Here is a 24,293-nt window from a genome sequence, read left to right on the forward strand (position 1 = left end):
ACAGGAAAACGAAGACAATTTCACTAAGTTTATTAAGTGATTTACTCTTCCAGAACACTAGAAAGTTGTCACTAGTATTCTACATGCATTCTATTGCACAAAAAAACCAAACAATCAAGGAAGAAACCCTGCCTAGAGCACCTGGTATGATTCAGCATGCACCTTCAAAATCTTAGCTTTGTGATTGCTGGTTTCATAGAGCATTTGTTTAATTTCAGGAAGCTCTAGTACAACTCCTTCCCAGTGTTCAGTTTTAGCAAAACAACCACATAGCTTCTAATGTGCATTATGTGAGCACTGACATATTAATTTTATGAAGAACATTCACTGTGCCATTTCAAGTTTTTCAGTTTCTCAATCCATTTTGCCCAATGAAAGAACCTCAATTCCTCATTTACTACTACAGAAAACACAAACCTCTAACTTCAACATACTTCTTGTAACTTGCACCTTTCTCAAAAACCTTAAGAAACAGAGAAAACCTGCCCAACTACCTCCCCTGAAGAGAAGTTCCATTTTGTTTAAAAAAAAGAGCACGTCTCAAAATAATTACCTATGGAAAAAATCCCATCCCTCCACATAAATCATATTTCTCACAGGAACATTAATCAAACTGTTACTACAACATCCTGGCCTTATATAGATGGAAGACAGAACTTTGATTTGCACTGAGAAACAAATTCCAAGTTATCTAAAAATTCTAATGTGATAAAAACTTCTACTTGTTGCTGTTCAACTATATCTAAAGCAGTTGAAACTCTTATTTCATTGCCCACACATCTGTGAGCAGATACTTACAGAACAGAATACTGAAACAGCATAGTATTTACCTTTCTTCCTATTGCTCCATTTTGTTTTTTTGGTGGGGGAGGTTCAAATATCCTTTGCTGTTGCTGTGGAGGAAGGGTGGAATACAATGGAATGATTTTGATGTCACCAACTTCAGGACCTAAATCATCAATTTCTCGTTTTATCCTCTTGCAGGCTTCATCAATCTCCTACAAAACAAAAATATTGTTTAAAAGAGAAGTCCATGAAAAAGGAAGTGCATTTTATTTTAGAGTGTCTATGACAATTAGATTAAGTGTACACTGTGAAGAACAATTACAATAACTTCTACTTAAAAAAAATCTTTCAAGGTGCTCACTGAATGTGCAATCAAATTTCCACAATACTTCAAGATGTTTCAGCTTCTATACTCTAATGAACAACCTAATTTGTATTCAACATCCTTTTTCTTTTAGTCATGTTTCCTAATTAAATTTCTACAAATTGTACTAAAATTGAAATCTCTCACCCTGGAATATCAAACTGCACTCATGACCTTTTCAATTTTCACAATCTGAAAAAAATTGATGTGCAAGATATTTAAAATAAGCCAATTAAGCTTTAATGTCACGTATCACTAATGCAATTATGTGGAAGATTTGCTTCATTGTACCTAATGAGAACAAACACCTTTACAGTATAAACATGGATGCTCAAAACCAAACCTCTCAATTCTGCACTTCAGATTTTACTTTAAAATTAACTGAAATCCCATCTAAGCTTAAGAAAAGACAGTGAAATACCCTGAAGATTAAAGATTTTTCATGCCTTTTTTTACCTTAGTATTTTCTAGCCTATTTTCTGCTTACCATCCAGAACAGTTCACCACAGCCCAATCATTTATAACTCCATTTAGTTTTAAAACAACTATATTTAAGCCAGCTAGGTGACCTATAATTATGGCAAGATTTAATGAAAATTGAAGTGCACAGAAATTCAGGTTAATGAATAACACCATTCATTAGCTTCAACTTAAAAATCACAACAGAGCCCCCACTAGTACAACTAAGAGACACAGTGACCAACTGTTGATCTTCCAGCTGAACTACTGATAGGAGAATAAAGTTATCATGACAAGAAGCAATAGTAGGCAAAAGCAAAGAAATGGCTACAACATACTATGAGAAAAGAGGGGAGACCTCCCTTATCACAACTAATTCACTAGCCTGAAGGTGATGTTTAAGACCCTAAAGCAAATACGTGGAAATGGTAATCTAAAGGCTCTGTAAAATTACTGCTTCAAACTGTAATTTGAAAAGCAAAAGCAGTCTCCTTTTTAAAAACCATAAATTCAGACAGATCTGCACCAAATCTGGGTCTTTCACTTATTCTTAAAGAGACATTTAAGTTTTCAACACGACTGCATTGAGTAAGTTTTAGAGCACGGACAATACTTGTTCTGTATTGGTCAGTATATATAATTAACGTAAGCATGGCAAAATGCAGGCTCTTCCTCTCTGGTATCCAAGAGCCCTTTTAAGAGTAAGCCTAATGATTTCTGGCATTGCCTTCCCAATTTGAATGAATTGCAGATATTTACCAAAAACCTTTTCGTTTAAAAGATGCACTTTGCCAACAAATCCAACACATCTTCATAAAAGGCAAGGGGTATACCAGAAACTGAGCTGCAATGTCCATTACTGGTTTACTAACAGAGAATGAATTTCATTATACAGGTGTCAGTACCCAGTGTTCTCCTGATAAACTCCCTTTTTAAGTTCAGCAATAGCCTCCCAGTGAAAAGGGAGTTAAATATTTAATACAAACAAAAATAGAGCACAGACCTTAGTTCCTGGTCTGAGGGTCACTACACTACTTGTGGAATTTGAGCAGATTATACTGTGTAATCGTGAAAGCTGTGATGCTGGACAGGATGCTTCATCTTCAACAGTAATGACTAGAGACTCCAGGACAGGTATATTCTTAAGAGACAGTAAAATATACGCAAGCAGTGATAAATGAAAGCACTACACTCTACAGGACACGTGTGTTCAGAGCCACTGATCATCTGTCAGAAGAGATAAAAGTACTGTTTCTCCCTAGAGTTTCCCAATGTAGTTTCAAAGTATCCCCTAAATCAGGATTCATTAAAATACTTCGACATAGAGATGACAAATACAGCCATTAGTCTCTACAGATTTGCAAGAAGGATGCAAGTCACCAAGAGCCACTGCCACTCATCTAAAGACAGTAAAACAGAATTCTTTAATAGCAGTAGTCTTAATTTTAAAAAAGAAGAATAGTTTCCTTTTATTTACCACTGACATAAACCAGTGTATCTACTTCAGTATATGTACTATCAGTATATTTACTTGGAAGTGGTCACAGCAACAAACCTGTCAGTCCAAGAAACATTTGGACAAGGTTGGCACAGGGTGTGATCCCTGGGGCTGTCCTGTGCAGGGCCAGGAGCTGGACTTTGATGACCCTAGTGGGTCCCTTCCAATTCAGGATATTCTATGAATCTGACTGTAACCAGAACCACCCAGATGATGACCAAAACTGGTATCCCAGAGCACACAGTCTAGAAGGAATATGTGTGGTAAGAATAGTCTGAAAGTGTTAAGGATTCTTTTAGGTGTTAAAGATTTGTTAGGATCACATGAAGACATTTAAATCCAGAGATATGAGACATATAGTTGAAGGTACAATTCTAAATTTAATCCTCTGAAGATTCAGCAAGTCTAATTCAATGGTCCCAACTAACTCAAGTATGAAAAGCTTTTTTTAAAAAAAAGGCAAAACAAAAAAAAAAAGGAACAAAAAAAAAAAATCAAACGAAGAAACCCTCAAAACCCCACCACATACCTTTAAATATCTGCACACTATCTACTCCGAACAAATCCACTACAAAATCCCTTCCTTGAAGAGGGATTATTCCATCAACATGCACAGAAGAGGAAATTTTTCTTCTCAGGTGGAAGAACAGGAAGGTAGAGTGAACATGCCTTGCATTTAGATTATGCCTGAAAAGCTCCTCAAAGTCCTGACTATCCCACTGACTACCTGAGATAGTGGGTACCAGGGTATGGGAAGCAGGAACAGACACAGGATCAAAGAACCCACATTTAGACCCATGACTGACCAGTACATCAGCCCAAAGACCTGTTTCACAGTTAATCAAAGAAAGCAGGCCTAAAATGCACAAAGTGTGAGGCTTAGTTAATACTGAAGATACTCAATTGAACTTGATCCTAGTTCCTCACAAAAAAGATTTCTTAGGACTAATCTTCTCAGTAAAATTGTAGCCAATGAAAATGTCCATCGATGCACTCATTCTAAAAAGAGCTGACTACCACAAGGTAAACAGCAAACAGACCACAAAAAGGGGAAAGGTTACACTGCTAGCTAAAATGCTCATTTATCTCAAGCTGCAAGTGCCACAACACACACATCTATACTTCACAACACCTAGTCATCAGAATTGTCCTGATAGTCTTAAGTACTTTAAAACTTCCAAAAACTTCTTGTTGATCCAATCAAAATAAATGTACAGTATACAGACAATAACTACAATTTAGCTGAAGTGCTATGGAAACTAGAATTAAGCAGCAGTTAAGAACTCCACAATAGCACATTCTGAATACTAACATGGACTTCTCAACATTTTTCCATACCATCAACAGCCTAAGTGATTTTCCTTGGAAAAGCTCCAGAGACAGAAAAAAATCAGCAAAGAGAAAATATTTCTTTTTGTAGATATACTAGTGATCAAGAAGGTAATGGGGTGGTGAATATTTTTCAACCAGGAAAAACAAAGTGATCTCAACATTCAAATGAGAGTCAACGATTTGTATTTTGCGCCTACAGCTAAACTGAAACAGGTTACAAAAGAGAAAAAGCTGGAACCAGGAAAATAATTTTATTAGGTGACTATTATTAAATCAAATTTAAGCTAATTCACATAGTGGTCCTGCCAAAAAAATCATGTCATTAAGAAGACTGGTTCTAGAAAAAAACCTGAGCAGGCTGCTTTGTTTCCAAACAACTGGTGGACAACAGGCAATATTTAGAAAACCCATCCAATTAGGTTGATTCCATTCAGGAGCTCAAGTATCAGAAAGTAATTCCAAGACACCAAAAAGCTTCAGGATTTTAACGTGAACTTCCATTTGTGTGTGAACTTTCCTGATCTCAGCAAGGCCAAAGTCTGGATAGGAATCAGTGCTTAGCAGTGTCTTGTTTAGAAAACAAAGAACAGAGTGTGCAGTTTTCTTCCACTTTATTACAAACAGAACTGCAGCCATCTATATTTTCACATAACAGTAAATAGGTTAATTATGCCTCCTGAATCTGACAGGAATTTTACTCCATCTTAACCTACTTTTCAAAGAAAAGGAAAGCTGATGGCTAATGCCAAAAAAAAACCAAACCAAACCAAAAAAACCAACCAACCAAAAAAACCAAACCCAAAAAACCCCAACAAACTCAACCCTTGGATGAACTAATTTTTATTCCTCTCACTAAAGCTGTGCTTCTGTGCAGCTAAAAACGCAACAGTCTACCAGACCAGAAGGAAATTCTTGAGTTTGAAACCTGTTGACAAAAGAAGTCCTGAACTCTTAGAATGTCAGGATTGCTGCTTATATTCCATTATGACATCCTCCAGATAGGGACAGCAATATACTTGACCATTAGCAGGAATAACAGAAAAAATTACAGGAGCAGTTGCATATATTATTAATTCATCACATCTATAAGAGACAAGTCTGCACTGAAAAAAATACATGATTCTTATTAGTTCCATTGAATGGTAGTAAAAAAACCCTAAACACAAACATAAAAAGAAACTAGAAGGACAAGCAGCAGTGTAGTTCACAGAATCACAGAACGTGAGGTTGGAAGGGACCTCAAGATGATGTGATCCAACCTCTCCTGGGTGTCCTAGGTTTGCCCACAGGGGGTGGAGCTTAGAGCCATGTGGGCATGCCTGGGTTGCTATTCCATACCACCCATGTCATAGCAGGAAAGGGGGAAGGGGGGTATGGTTTCAGGGGAAAGAAAAAGGCAAGTACACCCCAAAGTGCACCATTTTGTTCCCTCTCTTCCTTGGGGAAGCTGCGAGTTGCGGCAATGCTGCCGGCTCTCACCGACCAGTGCTTCGGACTCTGTCCCTCTATCGCCCATTCCTTCCTGTTCCTTGGATAATGCAGCTCCAGGAAGTCAATGCAGCTGGGATACAGCTCTGAGAAAAGTGGTAAACGCAGCAAGGATGTGGCTCCAAAAAGCAGCAGTGAGGCAAGTGGTGCAGTCTGGGAATGCAGCAGCAGTGAGCCTGAGCCCAGCCCAGGAGAGCCATCCAGGAACAGAGGGGTGGCGAGCCCAAGCCCAGTGGTCCAGAAAAGCGGGTGGTACAACATGGATGATCCAGCTTTTTGGGGGTTTGTCTGTCACTGTTATGTTGTCTCAGCCTCGGGAAGCACCAGCTGCAGAGTGTCCTCCATGTCGTCTTTGTCTCAGGCATAGCCACCACAGGAAGGTCCCCCATCTTCTTTTCCTCTTGACAGCCACATGTTACTGAGTCGAGGTGGTGAACATCTTTTGTGTGTAAAGCATCTTCTCCTTTTCATGCTTTTGTTATTAATACTGTTGCTTTTACTGTTTCTTATTTCATTGCTGTTTGCTTTCAGTATATCTCAACCCACAGTCTCCGCCTTTGTCCCTCCTGCATTAGACAGGGGCTAGGAGGGAAGGGGAGTGGCTTATTTGGAGGTTAATTCCCAGCTGATGTTAAACCGCCACACTTGGCAAAAGCACAGCCTACACAATATGGCTCAGAACCCTATGCAGCCAAATCCCATGTGACCAATGTTGTGGAATCCACCATCTCCCCTTTGAGATTATTCCAGTGCCTGATTATTCTCATTGTGAAAAATTTTCCTCTTGTGTCTAATCACAAGCTCCTTAGGAGTAAGTTTTATTCATTACCCCTCAACTTTCCATGTGACTCTTTGTAAAAACAGTGTCTCCATCTACATTGTAGCCATCCTTTAAATACTGGCTCATGGTGATAAGCCTCCCCCAAGCCTTCTTTTCTCAAGGCCAAAAAAGCCCAGTTCTCTCAGCATTTCCCAGTCTTTTGAACATCTCTGTGGCCTTAAGTTACTGAGTTACATTATTCTTGCAAAGGTAACAATCCAATAACCTGAATTTCCTTCCGTTTTGTTTGTGTGCAAGACTCAACAGTGGTGCCACAGGGGAGGCTTCAAATCACACTGATAATAAAACAGCAGTTACCGAATGACGGACTGTGAATTATCCTGAGCCAAAGCTCTTGAGTGCTGGCATTCATTCTGGCTCACAGGCCAAAGCAGTACACACAAACAGCCAGTTAACTTGCTCGTCAGTCTCCACTTCATCTTTAGATCTTAACTTCTCATCTTTACAAAAACCGTTTGTACAAAGAGATGGTTACTAGTGATGCCATTTTAAGCAGAGTTAATGGAACAATTCACGTATTTGGCATGCAAAACAGAATTCAGTGATGTTGCAAACATGGTCCTTGGTAACATTATTTCAGAAACCCTTTTTTCAGCTGACCCTCTATTTGGTACACTTAAAGAATCTCATGGGATAAGCAAAACTTCAAGACTGCTCCAATCAAAACATACTATAAGCTCTTTTAAACAGCACATCAGCTGCTACACTACGCAGAGTTAGATTTAGCTTCATCCTGGATAAATGAGTCAAGGAGACATAACTGTAAAACCCTGAAGGAAACTGATGCCTAAAAAGTGTAAGGCAATTTTACCTTGTGTAAAATGAGTATGCAAGGGAAACAAATGCATAGACAAAAATTATTTCACAAACCAGAAGTATCTGGCAGACACCCCCTTCTCTTTTGACTTCTATCACAGGCAGGGCACAGCTAGACACAGCTGGCTTGGATGCCATGAACCTTCTAGAAATGCCTTCTGTGTCCTTAAACCTGCACGGAACATCCCTAATTTTCCTTTCTTCCTCTGGGAATGAAAGCAGACTGCTACAAGCTAAAACGAGGACACAGCAGTAAAAAGAACTGGCACCAAGAGCTGCATCACTTTGGGAGAGATCTCTGAACACAAATTTAGAGAAACAAAACTATGTAAAGTTATGCACTCAGACAAAAAAAGTAATACATGGAAAAAGCCAACACTTGACCATAACTACAACTGCTCTGTCAAGTCAACACTGAGCTTGCCTCAGCACAATGCCTATATTCAGGATCTTTTGAAATATATGACATCATCTCAAATGAACGAAGAGCAAAAAATCTTCCTCCCATTAGCACTTGAACAAAATTAGTATTATTACTCTTCTTTCAGTTTATGCTACCCAATTCAATACTTTCTATGTGAGGCTAAACAAGACAACTCGTTAAGCCTAGTACACAGACTGGCTTAACCTCACCCAGTCACTACCACTGAGACTAAAAGAGTTGTCAATTTTGACTTCAATTTCCTTGTAAGAAATCCTCCATTTTCTTTCAGTTCCACAGTTTAACCAGTCTTACTGTGATAAAAAAAATTTGTGCCTATAAAATAAACCCCTTTAATTACAAAACTTTCTATCAAAACATCAAAAATGTTTTGCAACTCTCTCCTATGCCAACATCAATTTTATCAAAACCACTTTAAGCCTTTCTAGAACACTGAACTTTGCAGCAACATTTTTCACTATATTTATCTACCATCAAAAACAACACTGCTGGTCTGTATTTCAAGTCTCCAGATGCAGCCTGGATTCTCCTCCCTAAATGTGTAATGATGCATTTGGCTTTATAACGAAAAGGGCATCAGAGTGACAGAGAACACAACTGGCATTTGTAAGTGGCTATGTTAACAAAACATGTAAGACATATATATACAGTTTCTGTGTCATTATTTCTGCCACCCCCATTCCACAAGTTTTGTCTGTAAGGATGTTACAGCTACTCCCAGATTACTGATCTTAATGGAGCATAAAATCTAATAGTGTTTTAGCAGAACTCCAGCAGACAATAAACCAGCTGCCTCTCAGATCTGCAGGTGAGCCAGCCTTGAGACACTCGAAGTCAACCTTAAATGTGTATCTACACAACTAGACTACCAAATTTGTAATCTCAATGACTGAGAACAAGTTTGACAACACCTATTGTCTAAGAAAGACATGTTGACTGAAATGTAATTACTCTTTTCCCTTGCGAACAGAAATCCGTGTCAGAGTGTCCAATTTTGCCTGTGACTGACATCAGACAACCTAGCTTACAGCTACCCAGGTTATACATTTTTTGAATATTGGCATGAAACATGAACATTATTTCCATATTCTGGAATCTTCCTGATAGACCAGGGTGTTTTCTCATCTGGTTTTAAGATGAACAGCTTTCTTCCATAGAGGGACTGTAGGACAAGTCCTGTTTCAAAATGTTTATTCCTAATAAATTTGGGGTTTAAACATCCTCTTTTGTTATTAATGGACTGAAAAGCAATTCATGCAACATAATCACATACTTTTCCCCCTTTCAGGATTCAGGAAGTTTTTATTGAATACTTATTTCTGCACCATTAACAACAATTTTATCTTCATCCAGTAACAGGCCTATACAATTAAGATTCCTTTAGTTTCCAAATGTATTTAAGCTTCTTTTAATTTTTTGGGCATGACAACACAGATCTTTTACTCTGTTCATGTTGTTTTCAAGAATCCAAAATAACTATACAGCATTTCTGCCTAGCATAAATAAATTTCCAGCTACTGAGCCTCCTGAACCCAAAGCATAGAGTGGTAATGGTACCTAGAGCACACTTCCCAGTTCTTGAGAGTACAGTAGGTCCCATCACTTCAGATTCAACAGTGACACATCTGCAGACTTCTGTGAAGCTCAGCAGAGGCCCCAAAATGTCATTAATCAAAATGGTTAAAACACTTCAAAGTTTCTCTACAGAAGTTAAACCAGACTTCAATTTCATGCTAACCACCTAAATTCAGAGTAGCCTGAGGCAGAGCCAACTCCAGCGCCCCTGGACAGTACCATCGACTGAAATGTGGACTGCAGAACTGTAGACTCCAGAGCAGAGGATGGTATCTTATCAATGCAAGTTTTAAGTGATTCAGTGATACAACATGGTCAATATATTTATGCATAATTATATATATATATATATATATGAGCATGTACTATGTGCAGAATTTTATTTAACATTTGTTTATAATACATTGTGTCCTGCAGATTAACTCAGTGGAAATCAAAGAACCTGTTCATACAAAACAACAGAGTAAGTCTGTAGCACGGGCAGGTACTAGCCCAGTTCAGTGTGGAGCCAGGCTGCAATTGTTGCAACAGGTTATTGAGAGTAATACACAGCAAGTGATGCAGCAAGGACATAATTTATAAATCAGAAGGACAAGTATTTGTGCCTCATGAAAGGTTAAAGACCAGCCTGATTCAGCATCCTGGTAAGAAAACAAAATCTGCTGAAACAGCTGGTCAGCAGTGTTCCTTTCTGTTGCCACTGATTCATCCACCCATTTGCAACAGCTGTTTCATTAATTCACACATTTACTTGCCTGACTAGTCTGAACTACAAATTCAAGCTAAAACCAAGCAGGTAGACTTCAAAAACCACAACTGTTGAACAGTTTCCCTACCTGTACTTTAACTCAGCAATAATCCAAAGAAGGACAAATTTATAGGCCAGAGTATTTGCTTTTACAGGGACCACCATTGCCTTGTTTTTTCAAGGGAGGAGATGATCTGCCAGAAGATACTTTAATCAAATGTCTTAAGAGGCAACACATCTTTATATCTGACAAACCTACTCAAGAAGCCTGGATACCTCTAGCATCACAAGTTATTTGTACCACTTTCCTCCCTTGGCATAGTTAAAACTGTGTATGGTTAGATGAAAGACACTGAATTGTACCACATCCTTTGAAAAGAGAATGAGTTGGAAAAAGATTTTTGCTAGCTGCCTTTCTTTCCCTGCTTAAAACAAACTTTATGTTGACAAAGTCCAGCAAACTTTCATAATGCAAACTTTTCATATGGGTTTTTTACCTCTTCTCCATCTCAGTCTACTAATTAAGATACTCAAAAGAGCTTCAAAGCAACAGAGTAGGATTAAAAAAATACCCCAGTTCATTTCAAGTAAAGTATTTAAGATGGTCAAAAAATTCTCATTTCCTGATGTAGCTTAGCTTAAGTGCTTTTATACAATCCTCTTTTGCAAGGCACCAAGTCTATTTCTGAGACATAACTCCCTGAATTTGTGGTACATAAAGTCTACAGCCTAATACTCAAAGCTATTAATAAAAAAAAACAAAAACAAAACCTAAGCATTCTTATTAAAACTTATACCGATAGCTAAGTAGCAGAACCAAAGAGTTATTCTTCAGGTAAGTTGTACAATACACATCCAGAAGTGCAGAGAACTACCTTTTCAGTAAAAGCCAAAGATGCTGTCAGGTCCCCAGAAGTTCTGAGTTCACATCAGCACAAACCTTGGGATCACACTACAGGTTTCTGAAGTACATGAGTTAAGGGGAATTTTCATTTTAGAGAGGGCTGGCATAGCATATGTATATTACAGACATGTACAATGTCAAAGGACCCAGAGTGTATGGCAGGGGAAAATATCTCAGGTCATTTAAATGATAAACTACAAAAGGAAACTAAAAATCTCAGTCTACGCAAGACACTTAAAAGAGTTATTGTATAGAACAATGGATAAAAATGGGAAGAAAGTACCTCTTGTCCAGTAAGAAAGAGTAACAGATCTCCCTCTTCTTCTTCACACATGTGAATTTGGATCACTGTTCGAATGGCAGCCTCAAGGTAGTCCCTTTCTGGTTCTGGAGTATAGAATATCTCCACGGGATGGGTGCGACCCGGGATAGTTAGAAGAGGACAGTTATCAAAATAGATCTGAAACTTGCCAGCATCTAAAGTAGCACTCATAACTATAACCTGTAGGTTTGGAGGACCAAAAAAAAAAAAAAAAAAAAGTTATTCAAGAGGTTAACAAGAATTTGAGAAATGTTACATGTGCAATATGTAATTGTAAGAAAGTAATCAACTATTAAGCATGTTTTTATTACCTGAATACAGCACCCTTGTTACAAAGGTCCAAAAAAATTCTTAGTCCAATACATAAGGTTAAGCTACAATTACATTGTTCGTAGTAACTTCAATACAAACCACATTATGAATTTCCTAAGGTTATCCTTCCAATGTAGATTATCATAGATCAAAAAACGATTATAAAAATCAGCTAATGGTAAGCACACAGATACTTTATTTAATATGCCTGAAACTAGAAAGGAGATGCTTTTGGACTTCATCATTACTGACCTTCAAATCAGATCTTTGTCTTACAACTTCCTTCAGAACTCCCATCAAGATATCCGTAGCCAGTGTTCTCTCATGGGCCTCATCAAGAATTATAACACCATAGCGCTCCAGCAAAGGATCGTTCATTGCTTCACGAAGTAACATACCGTCAGTCATATATCTGAACACAAAGAGAAACAACTTCAATGTGCATTTTGTTTAGTAAGTCTGATACAGAATCCTCACAAATTAAAAGCAGAAACATCAGTAAACTATTTCCAACAAGGTAACAAGGCCATTTTAAGATTTCAAACAGAAATTACTTTAGAGTATAAGTGAAATCTGGGATTAAGGGGGGAAAACTTAAAAAAAAGAGGAGGAAACAAACTTCAGGAACATTTATAACTAGTTCATAGACTATTACTGGCAGACTTCCACACCTACAATCAGAGACAGGAAAAGGAGGAAAACATCCTCTGAAATCCTAGAAATACTGCTTCTGCAAGAGTTGCTACTCTTTTCTGTTTGCAGATCATCCATTCACTTTTTGCTTTTCTGTCTCAGTTTAATTTCTTTTTACACATTAACTTTATTCTCTACCCTTCAACTACCTGTATAACAAAAGTGAATACCTCTTTTATAGAAAAAGCATTAATCCTTGAACTACACTATGTGGTGCTTCTAAGTGAGCATTTTGAATGTAAACTGCAAATGACATATTAAGTGCACCTGGTTCCAGCGACACAGCACAGGAATCTAGAGCAGTCGATAACTAAAATGCTATGGATTATGTGTCCCACAGCCAGTTTTGACACTCTGGATAGTTCTCCTTACTGAAATAAACTACTGAACTTCACCAGAAGTACCCTGAGTAGAAGACACCACAGACAAACAACTGAATGTATAATAACAAAGAGAAACTGCATGCTGAAGGGCTTTATTCTGAATAGCACCTTAATTATAAAATGCTTCTTCAGATCACCTTCTTTTTGGATCATTCAAAATTAATTTCCATAGAGTGCAGTGATTTCTTTAGAAGGAATTAATAGTTTCCAACTCTACTCAAGCCTCACACCTCAGGTTTCTCTCAGCTCATGCTATGGGTTCCAGGCTCTCTTCCCCACTCACACAGAAAGTACCTATTCATAGACTCACTCCCTTATTACTCCTTTCATACCTTTGCTCACACCTTTCACTACCCTGCAATCCTCTCACCTCCGAGTATAATGTTATAGCTTTACCTGAGAGTTGCCATACTTACTTCAAAATGGTTTTTGCACTACTGCAATCTTCAAATCGAATGGAGTAACCGACCTCCTGCCCCAGCATGACATCCATCTCATCAGCAACCCGCTGTGCCACGCTCATGGCGGCCACTCGCCTGGGCTGGGTACACGCCACTCCCCTCTTCGGGCCAGGTAACGAGCGCATGTAGTCAACACACCACTGCGGGATCTGTCAAGAACAAAATTCAGTTCTAAACACACTTCAGATGGCCAGATATAATCCGCAACCTTTGTACAGGATCAAGAGTTGGTTAGAACTCCATGGAGATGCCAACTGCGTGCACAAAAAGATGCAAGTAGGAGAGCAGACAGACTAATTAGTTTGACCTAATGTCACTAAATAAAGCCCACTCACATTAAACATGTGCATAGCTATCTTTGAAGTCATCAGGGAAACACATGGGTTCACAGTACATTTAAGCACTGATAGATTGGTACCTAATACAGACACTTAGCAGCAGCCAACATGCTCCAAAGCATCCAAAATTAAAGCTAACACACTCAAAAATTGAGATCCATAGTACGGTTTGTTGTTAAAGTTTTACAGTAAGCAAACCATGTTTTGTGTCTTTAAAACATAATGCTTATTAATATATTTTAACAAAAATAACGGTTTTAGTGATATATAAAAATTGTCTAACCCAGGAGGCACGAAAAATAAAATGAACAAATAATTATAGTCATTAGGTTAATTATTGTTCTTTTGAAATTTCATCAACCGGATATGAAACTCCTATGCTTTCCTTCCTATATTAGCACTTGTTTTATTTGTCAGTCAGCAGTTTTCTGTAAGAATCATCCACAGCAAGAAGTTTTATTCAGAAGAACTCCTAAGGTCAGTAACAGTTTGTTGAAGACAGAATATTCTCAACATGTTCTTAGCATGACACTTTATGAGAAGATATCTCCAGACACTACTAGTTCCAAGCCTACAAACAAGAAGAATCCACTCCTTCTTAGCAATTACTTTTCAAGTTCTCTTAAAAGCTCACAGAGGAAAAGAAAACATAGCACTTATACATTGTACCAATGAGGAGTAACAGGAAAAGCAGTATAATTTGAATGAGGAAACTTTTTTCTCAAATATTGTATTTTCACAGCAAAATGGACATAAGTGAACGCCAAAATATACCCAAAAGCAGAGAAGTGTGTTCTAATGACTTTTTTAAATGAAGAATATACTTCCACTACAAACACAGGAAAAATAAAGCAAAGAGAAACAAAATATGGCAGGAGACTATTAGACTGCTGTGAACAACTCAAATTTCTGAAAACCCTATTCAAAACTAAAAATAATAGCAGTTCTTGAACACTAACAGCAGTAATGTAAAACCCATGTGACATATACATGGCTCCTTTAATATGCAGTGTAGAGAAAGCAGTTTGCTTCCCAAGTCACTAGTAACAGCTCAACTTTAAGCATATTAGGTGAAGCTTCTTGACTTTAAACAGAGCAAGACTAGAAATAAGTTTTAAACAAGCAGGTCTGTCAGGTCACTGCAGAATGAAATAAAAGCAATTTAAAAGTGGTTTTCCAGTAAACAGCAAAACCTTCAGCACTGGTGTCAAATGAAAGAAAAGGGCTACACAGACTTCACTGTGCTAAGCTGATTTAGACAACCACCCAAATACTTTCCCTGTCCAGCTTTCAAAGACATACAAATACTGGGAAAAAGGACTGTGCCATACTGCATTTTGTACTTTCAGACGTGTCTGGAAATATCCTGAGCACTTCATATCATCCAGTTCTTATGAAACCTAATGTACAGTAGACTCAATGCCACTGACACAAAAAACCTATACAATTACCAAAACCCTCGACTTTCCCTAAAAAAAAAAAAGTCATTTTACCAATATCAAAAGCATGATGACCAGCTTTAGTGAGCATCATTTAACCACAAGGACCTTCTCAATTAAGAGAGATTTTAAAATATAACTTTCAAGTGAGAAAAGTTTCATCTTCTGTTGTTTCCGTTGTCTAAGCCAAGCACTTCCAAGCCTGGGTGCTCTCTACAAGATTAAAGGAAAATGTGCATATAATCACAGAACCGTTTGGGTTGGAAGGACCTTAAACATGATCTGGTTCCAACCCTTCTGTCATGGGCAGGGATGCCACCCACCAGACCAGGTTGCTCAAAGCCCCATCCAACCTGGCCTTGAACACTTCCAGGGCTAAGGCATTCACAACTTTTCCAGGCAACCTGTTCCAGCATCTCATCACCCTCACAATGAAGAATTCCCTCATAACATCAAATCCAAACCTCCCCTCTTTCAGTTTAAAACTAATTTCACCATGTCTTATGCATATTTGTCCATGTAAAAAATTACTCTCCATGTTTTCTTCAAACTCCCTCCAGGTATGGAAAGACCATGAGGCCTCCCCAGAGCCTTCTCTCTGCCAGGCTGAACTAGCCCAACTTTTCCAGCCTATTTTCATAGCAGTGGTGCAGATAATAATCAGGGAAGGGACTTGACAGGCAGCAGCTCACTATCAAGAAGATTATCTACTACTATATAGCCTTCTACTACCACCATGGAAGGAAAGATAGTAATTTTGGAAATAGTTATTTTTCAAATTATGCTTGTTTTTATTGGTGTGAAATTGTCATTAACAACTCATGTACACCAGCAAGTTTGAGCATTAGAGTGTTTCCTAACCACAGAACATTATTTAGCTTGCTCTGATCAATGAATCTAAGGAGAAGAAACCCCCATCCCAACGAGTTTTGAGACAACACTCGATAACAAAAAGGATGTGACACTCACATGCAAAATAAGGTTTTCATTAAGTGGCAGTGATATGTTCCTCCTATAGAGACACTCTCAATTGTTTCAAAATGTATCTGCCAGCTCACAGAGAGAATTCAGAGGAAGCAGGGAAGCTTTCAAGACAGCTCATGCACTTTTGGGAGCTTAAATTCCACTTTTAGGAAAGATGTCTTAGGTTTCTTAAGTCCTTTCAGAAAGCAAGGGTTAAAGTAGCAGGATAATTCAGGAAAACCTTTATACCTTTGGAATGACATGACAGTAAGATGCATTTGAAGTATAAGTCATAGATATTAAGAACACATAACCCTTAGATCTTCAAATTTTCAGATCATGCAACAAGTAACCTTGTTTTCATATAGATAAGCACCTTTTAACATAAATATTCATAATACTGTATCTTCCAAAAAACTACATAATCAAACCTTTTTGAAGAATTCTGTAAAACCCCAGTCTCAGCTTACACACTTTAGAAAACAAATATAAGTAACGTCATATTACCTTCTAAACAAGACACCAGTTCCTAAAATGTGCAACAAGAAGGGCACGTAACTTCAGATGTTTCAGGCACAGCTGTGAAAGGTATCCAATGTACTAATACCTCCTTCGCATTTTCTTGACATCCAAAATTTTATGACTAAAAATATTCTTAGTCTTTAAGACTTAAAGTTAGCTATAATCCATTTTATAAAGACTAAAATATCCTTCAGTTTTTATTTTCTGCCTAGATAAAGGGAATTTATCAGATTACAGAACAAAGAGCTTTTTTACATCACTTTTCCACACAGACTTTAAACAGCAAATCAGAGGATAAAGTTTTGAACACGTCTATCATGCTATAAATACATAGATATTCCTTGTTATCTCAGATCCTCCCTATTTACTGACCCAAAATTCTTCTTAAGGATTGAAGAGGCTCTGCAGATCTGTTATCACTATTTTTGGTGTTGAGAAAGACTTTAAAAGCCATTAATCCACACAAAAAGTGATTTTTAACTACAGCACTGAAAAGCTCTATGACCCCTGAGAAATTTCAGTACCAAGGAAACACAAGTGTTTACCTCTCAAGTTTGAATATCACCAAAACATATGATGCAATCAGATGTCAAAACTGTATCTGACATTTCAACTCCTTTAAAGTTTATATCTGCAGCAGTAAGCTTCCTAAAACATTAAAAGTTCATACTTTGCAGCTGCTATCTACACAAACAGCTAAATAAACTATTTGGAACCACCACTTCATTTTTGTGGATTAGTACTTCTGTCACACCATTAAACCTCTTATCTCCCTCTACCGAACAGAAATAGGGCCAGGGAACAGTATTGCATTTCAAAGGCTGGAAGATGCTGTAAGATACTTCTCACTTTCACGTTCATTAAAGTAAATAAAACATTCACCAAATTAGTTTTGCTTACAGTTTGTGAGGTATTCTTACACAGTGAATTTCAAGAAATCAAAGCAAGTTTCATGCACACACACGCCTAGCAACAGTCTAAATCTTTAAAAAAATGCAGTATCATATAGATAAGAACTCACCTGTGTTGTTTTACCAGACCCAGTCTCTCCGACCAGCACAAACGACTGATGCCTAATCAAAATATCTGTGAATCTTTCTTTATATTCCCAGACAGGAAGTTGTAGCCTTTTTTTCAGGATGTCATAATATCGTGGTGTATGTGGTAGATTTGTGAAAGGGTTAATACTGTGTGGAATCATTGCTGGTTTTATAGCTGGTAACCCAGCAGCCCCATAATATGTAGAGTTGGATGAAGGTCGAAGATCCTTTTCCTTGTCCCTTTCTCTGTCACGATCTCTATCTCTGTCACGATCCCTGTCGCGGTCTTTGGAACGGTCATCACGGTCCCTGTCCCGGTCACGATCTTTCCTGAAATGAGTTAAGAGACACAGCAGAAAATGAGACACGTGAATATTTAAATGCAGAGGAGGAATTTAAATACAACACAACTCTAAAGGTACCCAGTACAAAGTGGATACAAACCAAATCTTTTAAAAAGCCTTGCAGGCAGCTACCCAGAACAATAAGCACCACAGAGTAACAACAGTATGATGCACACTCAACACTAGATATATACAGATATACATTAGACATACTCATTGTACCCAAACACTACCACAGTTCCTCTCATTACAGGCAAGAAGGAAGAAAGCCATCACATGGAGAGAGGATCATTTTAACCCTCTTCATTTAATAACTATAAAGAATCAGCTGTGCATTCTAGACTTCCCAGTTCTTCCCATCCTTACTTGCTGCTGCAGAAACATAACATTACACTTCATAGTCTTTCTGCCTACCTACCCAAGGTATTATGCTCACCTACAAAAAATTAACTCAAGATAATAAGCAAGCCATGGAAGAGAAGCTTGATTTTAATATCCCACAGTTACTTTGTAGCTTTTTTTTTTTCTTTCAAGTCTTACAATACAATTCTGACTCAACCAACTTTGATATACAGGTTGCTGAGTCTGGAACTTAGACTTAAAATCAGCCACTACAGTTCATGGGATCAGATTCATTTAGATTGGAAATGACCCTTAAGATCATAGAGTCCAACTGTTACACTAACACTGCCAAGTTGTGTAGTACCTTCTCCAGTATCACCTCCTACCACACATTTAAACAGCTTTTATGTATTCCTATTTGTTCCAAATATTAAGTAAAAGAAGTCACTGCACTTGCGAAACAAAGACGGCATTATTTTCAATCTCTGGCCACAGTCTTAGTGAGAGTTTCTCATTTTGCGAGTCCATGTACTTGTTCTTGCACATAATCTCACTCTTCCTACAAACACACACTCGCAAAAAAAATCCCTTGTTTGACCCAAAAAACTACAGCCACGTGCTTTAATAAAAATTCCTAATTCAGGACTTTGAAACAAGCCCTGCTTTACAAAATCATCCTATAACATTTTAAATTATTATGAGTTAAAGCATTAGTGGCATCTTTGCCTGCAAAACTGAGGATGCCCTCAGCTTGGGCTCCTTTTGTGCACTAACTGAAATCCTACCAAAAAGGCAAAACGACAAACTAAGTCAAACCAGCTTTATAGTAAGTGCACACATAAACATGTCCAGGAGTATGCAGAAAAAACCAAACCTCTCATCCTTTACCAACACTCAGGTATGCCTGAAAGTAGAGAGCTTGTCCAAAGAAAACTGTTGGCCAACACTCCTCTCCACGGCTTTTTTTGTTTAAAACATGCAGTTGGCATTCAAATATAACTGTTGAAATAATACACTAATTCCTACCTACGGAGAAGATACAGTAACCAAGATGATATTAGTACTGATTCTATACATTTTAATTCAAAATGTGCTGTGCATTGGAAACAACAACCACTACTCTTTTTAAATGTAACGAATGCAGGCTTTATTTTTTTTCCTCAATACTTAAACATATTATGGCCACAGAAGCCATCAAAATACAATTTTTTAAAGACCATTTCTTTTAACACAGACCCATTGAAAATAAAGGATTACAAAACACTCTGATTACTGTCCCTTAACTCACTTGCATATAGATTTTCCTGAAGTTCTGGACACTGAATTATCTAAAAATGAAGACCCTTTTAGAGCATTTGCTTGAATCTGAGATACCCTAGCTTCAACAGTACTTCTAGCACAGTCAAAGCTAGAATCTCTTCTCACTGTAAAATGGCAGGCAAATATTGCAGAACAATAGGTTCATATTCTCCCTACGAAAAAGTTACCACTGTAATAAAGTGATGGAACTAGGCTCCATTATGCTACTCTTAGTAACATGTATCACACAGGAACAAAGCTTGGGACTTGCAAGTGAGCTATTTACCATCAGATTTTCAAATGTCTGCAGGTACTGGGATAAACACATGCATGGTCAGACAGTAAGAAAAGTAAATAAAGGTATAAAAGCAATTTAAGAACAGTGTAGTTAGGGTAAAATGCAACAACACACTTTTTGAAGGTAGACTAAGACACATTACTTACAGTTTTTGATTTGGGTTTTTTTTCCATGTGTGTTTCTGAAAGATTTTTATCCTTCACTGCTATCTAGTCAAAGTATAAAAAACCCCCACAACAACAAAAACCATTCCACAACCATTTACTTAGACAGTATGATGTCAAAAGCTCCTGCATTGCAGACCACCAAGTGCACCTTCAGATATGCTTCAGCCCCACATGAAGGAGCACTACTGCTAAAATGAACAGATCCACAATATTGCCAACCCCTCCCATGTGTTGGCTCAAGCATTTCACTGCCCTTGTGAACAACAAGCCCCTCCACCAGTGTGAATTCTAACTCGATCAGGTCTTGTAGCACTGTTATCTCCTGTGCTGGTAGCTATTTCCATGGGCTTAAAACAAACAAAAATACAACCTCGAGAACAAAACAATGGATTAAATGGACTACAAATACAATCCAGCACCGAATGTCCCATTAATCCCCCATTTCTCAGTTTCTTCACTGAACTCTTACAGCTATTTAATTGCTCAAACAGAAAGGGAACCTATCAAGCTCTATCTCCACTTCAGAAGTAAAAAACTATTTATGTGTTAATAAAGAGAATTGAGTCTTTTTCCTATTAAAAAAAACAAAAGAGAAACAGGGGGAACCAGATCCCAGCATAGAAACAACACAACAAACAACATGCCTTCAAAATTACTCTCTAACACTCATTTTATAGCAACACTTTTTTTTCCTAAAACTATTTCCCGGTCTCCCATTATTACTGAAACTTAGCAGACACAGACTCCTTTGGTCAACAAGAGAAAGGAGGAACGACAGTTATGATGCCATATGAATTCCCTAAAATTTATAAAAATATAACTTGGCAGTTTTTAATTTATAAACTGCCACATTTTAGTTACTTTTCATTATTGCACAGGGAAAACTGAACTCCAACTCGGAAATTAACAGTAAAATAATTATAATTTAAACATTTGAGTTGTGCCTGAATGCCATAACAGCCTCCAGAGTCAGAAAGTGGCTGGGGTTTTTTGCTCTGCTTTTAAGTGAAAAAGTCTGGTCTGCTATCTGCCTTTATTTCCTTCCATTCACTCATATATAATATATGCACACATGAATACAAAAGAAACACTGTAGCAATCACTAAATCAGAGGATAAAAAGCATATAAAAACTAAAAATGGAAACAAAGGGCTCAAGGTAAACAACTGATCATCACGGTGAAAGTCTAAACACACCTAACAGAGCATCAGTGTTATCTCTCCATTACTAAACACGGCAACAGTTGATGCAAAAAAGGCAATGCAGCTAAAGGAGAGTTTCTGTTCCATACATTAAAAAATCAAAGTACAATTAGTCTGAACAATACATCCCACTAAATAACTCTGATGTTACACAAGAACTGAAGTATATTTGCAAAAAAATTAGCATATTTTAAAATAGTATGTATGTAATTCACACACTGTAACCAAAAATCTTCTGTACAATTTCCATTTTTCCAAGAAGTTTTTTACTTCACAGATGGTACTTCAAGCCCAAAGAAAACAGATGTCGTAGGATGTCGCAGGATTGTTACACCAACAATTACAAACCTGTTGGCCTGGCACTGCTACCTCGTAGAGCCACACAGCAATAGAGTCGTTCATTAAAAAGGGACTAAAACAATAGAGACTACCTTGATACAACCTTTATATTTAGTCACATGGTCCAGTTTGAATGCAAGATAAACTACTATTCTGAATGTGAAGTGGTAACCATGCAAGGATCTAATTCAGTTTAGCCCAGCTCCAAAACCACCTAAATTACACGAAGGCACTCTCCACACAGAGGAGGACATGTACACACACGCTGTTAACAAGGCCCTGTGCATCTTCCTTACAGGTTTGCACAAGCTGCAAAACCAAACTACCCTAAAATAAACCAACCACGTAACTTTAGTATGCCTAGTGCTACATGAATTAAGATTTCAAGCACTGTAAGAAATAATCATGGTCAGTAATTATGCTTATAGTGAGTTGTACTCAGTCCTATGCCATTTAATGCTTTTACTGGCAGAGGAGGAGGGGACAAAGAAGGGGCACAGGACCACCACTTCTACAAGCTTTTAGGCGCCATAAAGGTCAAAGTTTTCTGGTTTAAAAATACTACCACTAGTGGGAACTCATAGGATACACAACGCGGTAAGACTAACAGTTCAGCACGACATCTGATAATGAGTAAAAACAATGATAAATAAAACCACACCAAAACTATAAAACCCACGAACACATAGACAAGGAAATACTGACCTATGGTTATCTTGACAACCAGACGTAACAGTCGCATCACACTTAAATAATGCCCGGTTTTGACACAATCACTTGAAAATTTTACAAAAATCTCTACAAACAGACAAGCTGCACATGTACAACTTTTCTGTAGACTCAGAGGAGCTATTTCAACCTCTGGCAAATCATACAAAATCGCATCAAAGGAGACAAACAGCTCACTCCACTTATTCTGAAATATATGATTATGGTGATCCTACGTACAGGAAACAGCCGATCAATAATAAATTTTGTTCAGCTGAGAAAAATGCATCCAACTCTACGGGCTAAGCCTACAAGCTCACCTTAAAAAAATGAAAAGGCAAGTTTTGCAAAGACTGCTTATCAGTGAACATTAACTGCTACACCAGACTGCAAGCTTTCAGAACAAGCTCAAGTATTTTTCTTAGATAAATACTCTAGTCCAAAACAACACCGATGGACTCTAGTAATTGTTTAACTCTCTGAAACCTTCTGTGCTCCTTCAAGAAGGCCAAACTAGATAAACACTGTATATTTTTGTACTCCTTGAGACCTCAGAAATTTACTTTAAAGAGCCGCCCATGTTCCCTCCCCCTCCCGCCCAATTAGAGGATAAAAAATTATGCAGAGAAGGCTCTAAAGCAACTGTGAATAAAAGCACAGTACCAGTGCATTGTCTGTGTTCTTGCAATTTCATTAACCTTAACGAAAATGTGCTGAAGCGCGTCCAGTACAGTCCTAAAACTTTAACCTTCGCGAAACTAAGGAAAAAAATCCCTCCCTTACCCCTATCGTAAAACCCACCTCACCACCGATTTTTACTTCAAGCCAAACACATCCCCGACGGTGACTGAGTGTAAGATGCTAACAAAGGAATACCGCTCCTACCAGGTCACACGGGCTGGACAAACCTCGTGCTCATCCCTAGGCCCAAGTTTGCCAGGCCTCTCAATGCAAAGAGGGGAAGAAGTAAACAAACATAAAAGGAAGGGGGGGCAACAGACACGTAAAGGCGGCGAAGCGCCGCAGACAAAGCCCGGTGCGGGGGCGCAGGACCCACATCGCGCCGCCCCCGCCGCGGGCGCCTGGCTCGGCCCAGCCCAGCCCACCCGCCCAGGCGGCCGGGCCCGCGCCCGCCTCCCTTCCCCCGCCCGGCACCGCCGCACGAGGCCCTCCCGCCGCTCCCGCCACCATCCGCCCCCCCCCGCGGGCCCGGACGATGCCAGGCCGGGCCCGGCGCTCCGGGAGCCGCGGCGCTAGGGGCCCGCCCGCACGGTGGCCTCTCCCCGCCCCGCACAGCGGCCGTCCTGCGCCCCGGGGAAGCCCCAGCCGCGGAGGGGCGGCCAGAGTCGGGGATGGGGCGCGGATGACGAGTGGGCCGCCGCCATCCGCCCCCCACCGGCCCCTCCCCGCCGCGGGCCGCGCCGCCCCTCACCCGTCGGTGGTGCGTTTCTTGCTGGAGCTGTAGTCGTCCCCCAGGTCGAGGCGGTGGCGCTTGGACATGGCGGCGGTCGGGTGGTCGGTCCGGGCGCTCCGCGGTCCCTCCCCGAGCGGCGGCGGCGGCGAGGCACGGCCGACAAAATGGCGGCCGGAAGGAAGCGCCGTGGCCGCGCGAGACGGTGGCGCGCGCGCGGAGGGGCCTGTTGGCGAAAGCCTCCCGACGGCGCGCGCCCGACGGCGCCGCCCCGCCCCGCCCCGCGCGCTCCCGCTGGTTTCCTGGGAAAGGCCCCGTCGCAGGATCGTAGGGTCATAGCATCGACGAGCTTGGAAGAGACCTTTAAGATCAGTCCAACCATCAACGCAGCACTACCACCGTAACCCCTAAACCACTAAGCCATATCACCAGCGCCAGATCCAGACACCTCTTGAAC

General features: G+C 39.3%; 1 protein-coding gene across 1 annotated transcript in view; it reads right to left on the minus strand.

The window, feature by feature from the left end:
• Nucleotides 1-23,999, minus strand: part of DHX15 (DEAH-box helicase 15) — a 44,809-nt gene extending 20,810 nt beyond the window's left edge. The window contains exons 1-6 of the mRNA XM_027713755.2: nt 23,858-23,999; nt 17,708-18,056; nt 13,380-13,573; nt 12,140-12,299; nt 11,537-11,755; nt 831-998 (exon numbers count right to left, since the gene is read on the minus strand). Of these exons, the coding sequence (XP_027569556.1) occupies nt 831-998; nt 11,537-11,755; nt 12,140-12,299; nt 13,380-13,573; nt 17,708-18,056; nt 23,858-23,925 (1,158 nt within the window). The 5' untranslated portion in view covers nt 23,926-23,999. The remainder of the gene's footprint in view (nt 1-830; nt 999-11,536; nt 11,756-12,139; nt 12,300-13,379; nt 13,574-17,707; nt 18,057-23,857) is intronic.
• Between the last annotated feature and the right edge of the window lie 294 nt (nt 24,000-24,293).

This window comes from Pipra filicauda, unplaced genomic scaffold, assembly GCF_003945595.2.
Source record: "Pipra filicauda isolate LSUMZ 115617 unplaced genomic scaffold, ASM394559v2 scaffold169_size1572857_pilon, whole genome shotgun sequence".
NCBI lineage: Eukaryota > Metazoa > Chordata > Aves > Passeriformes > Pipridae > Pipra > Pipra filicauda.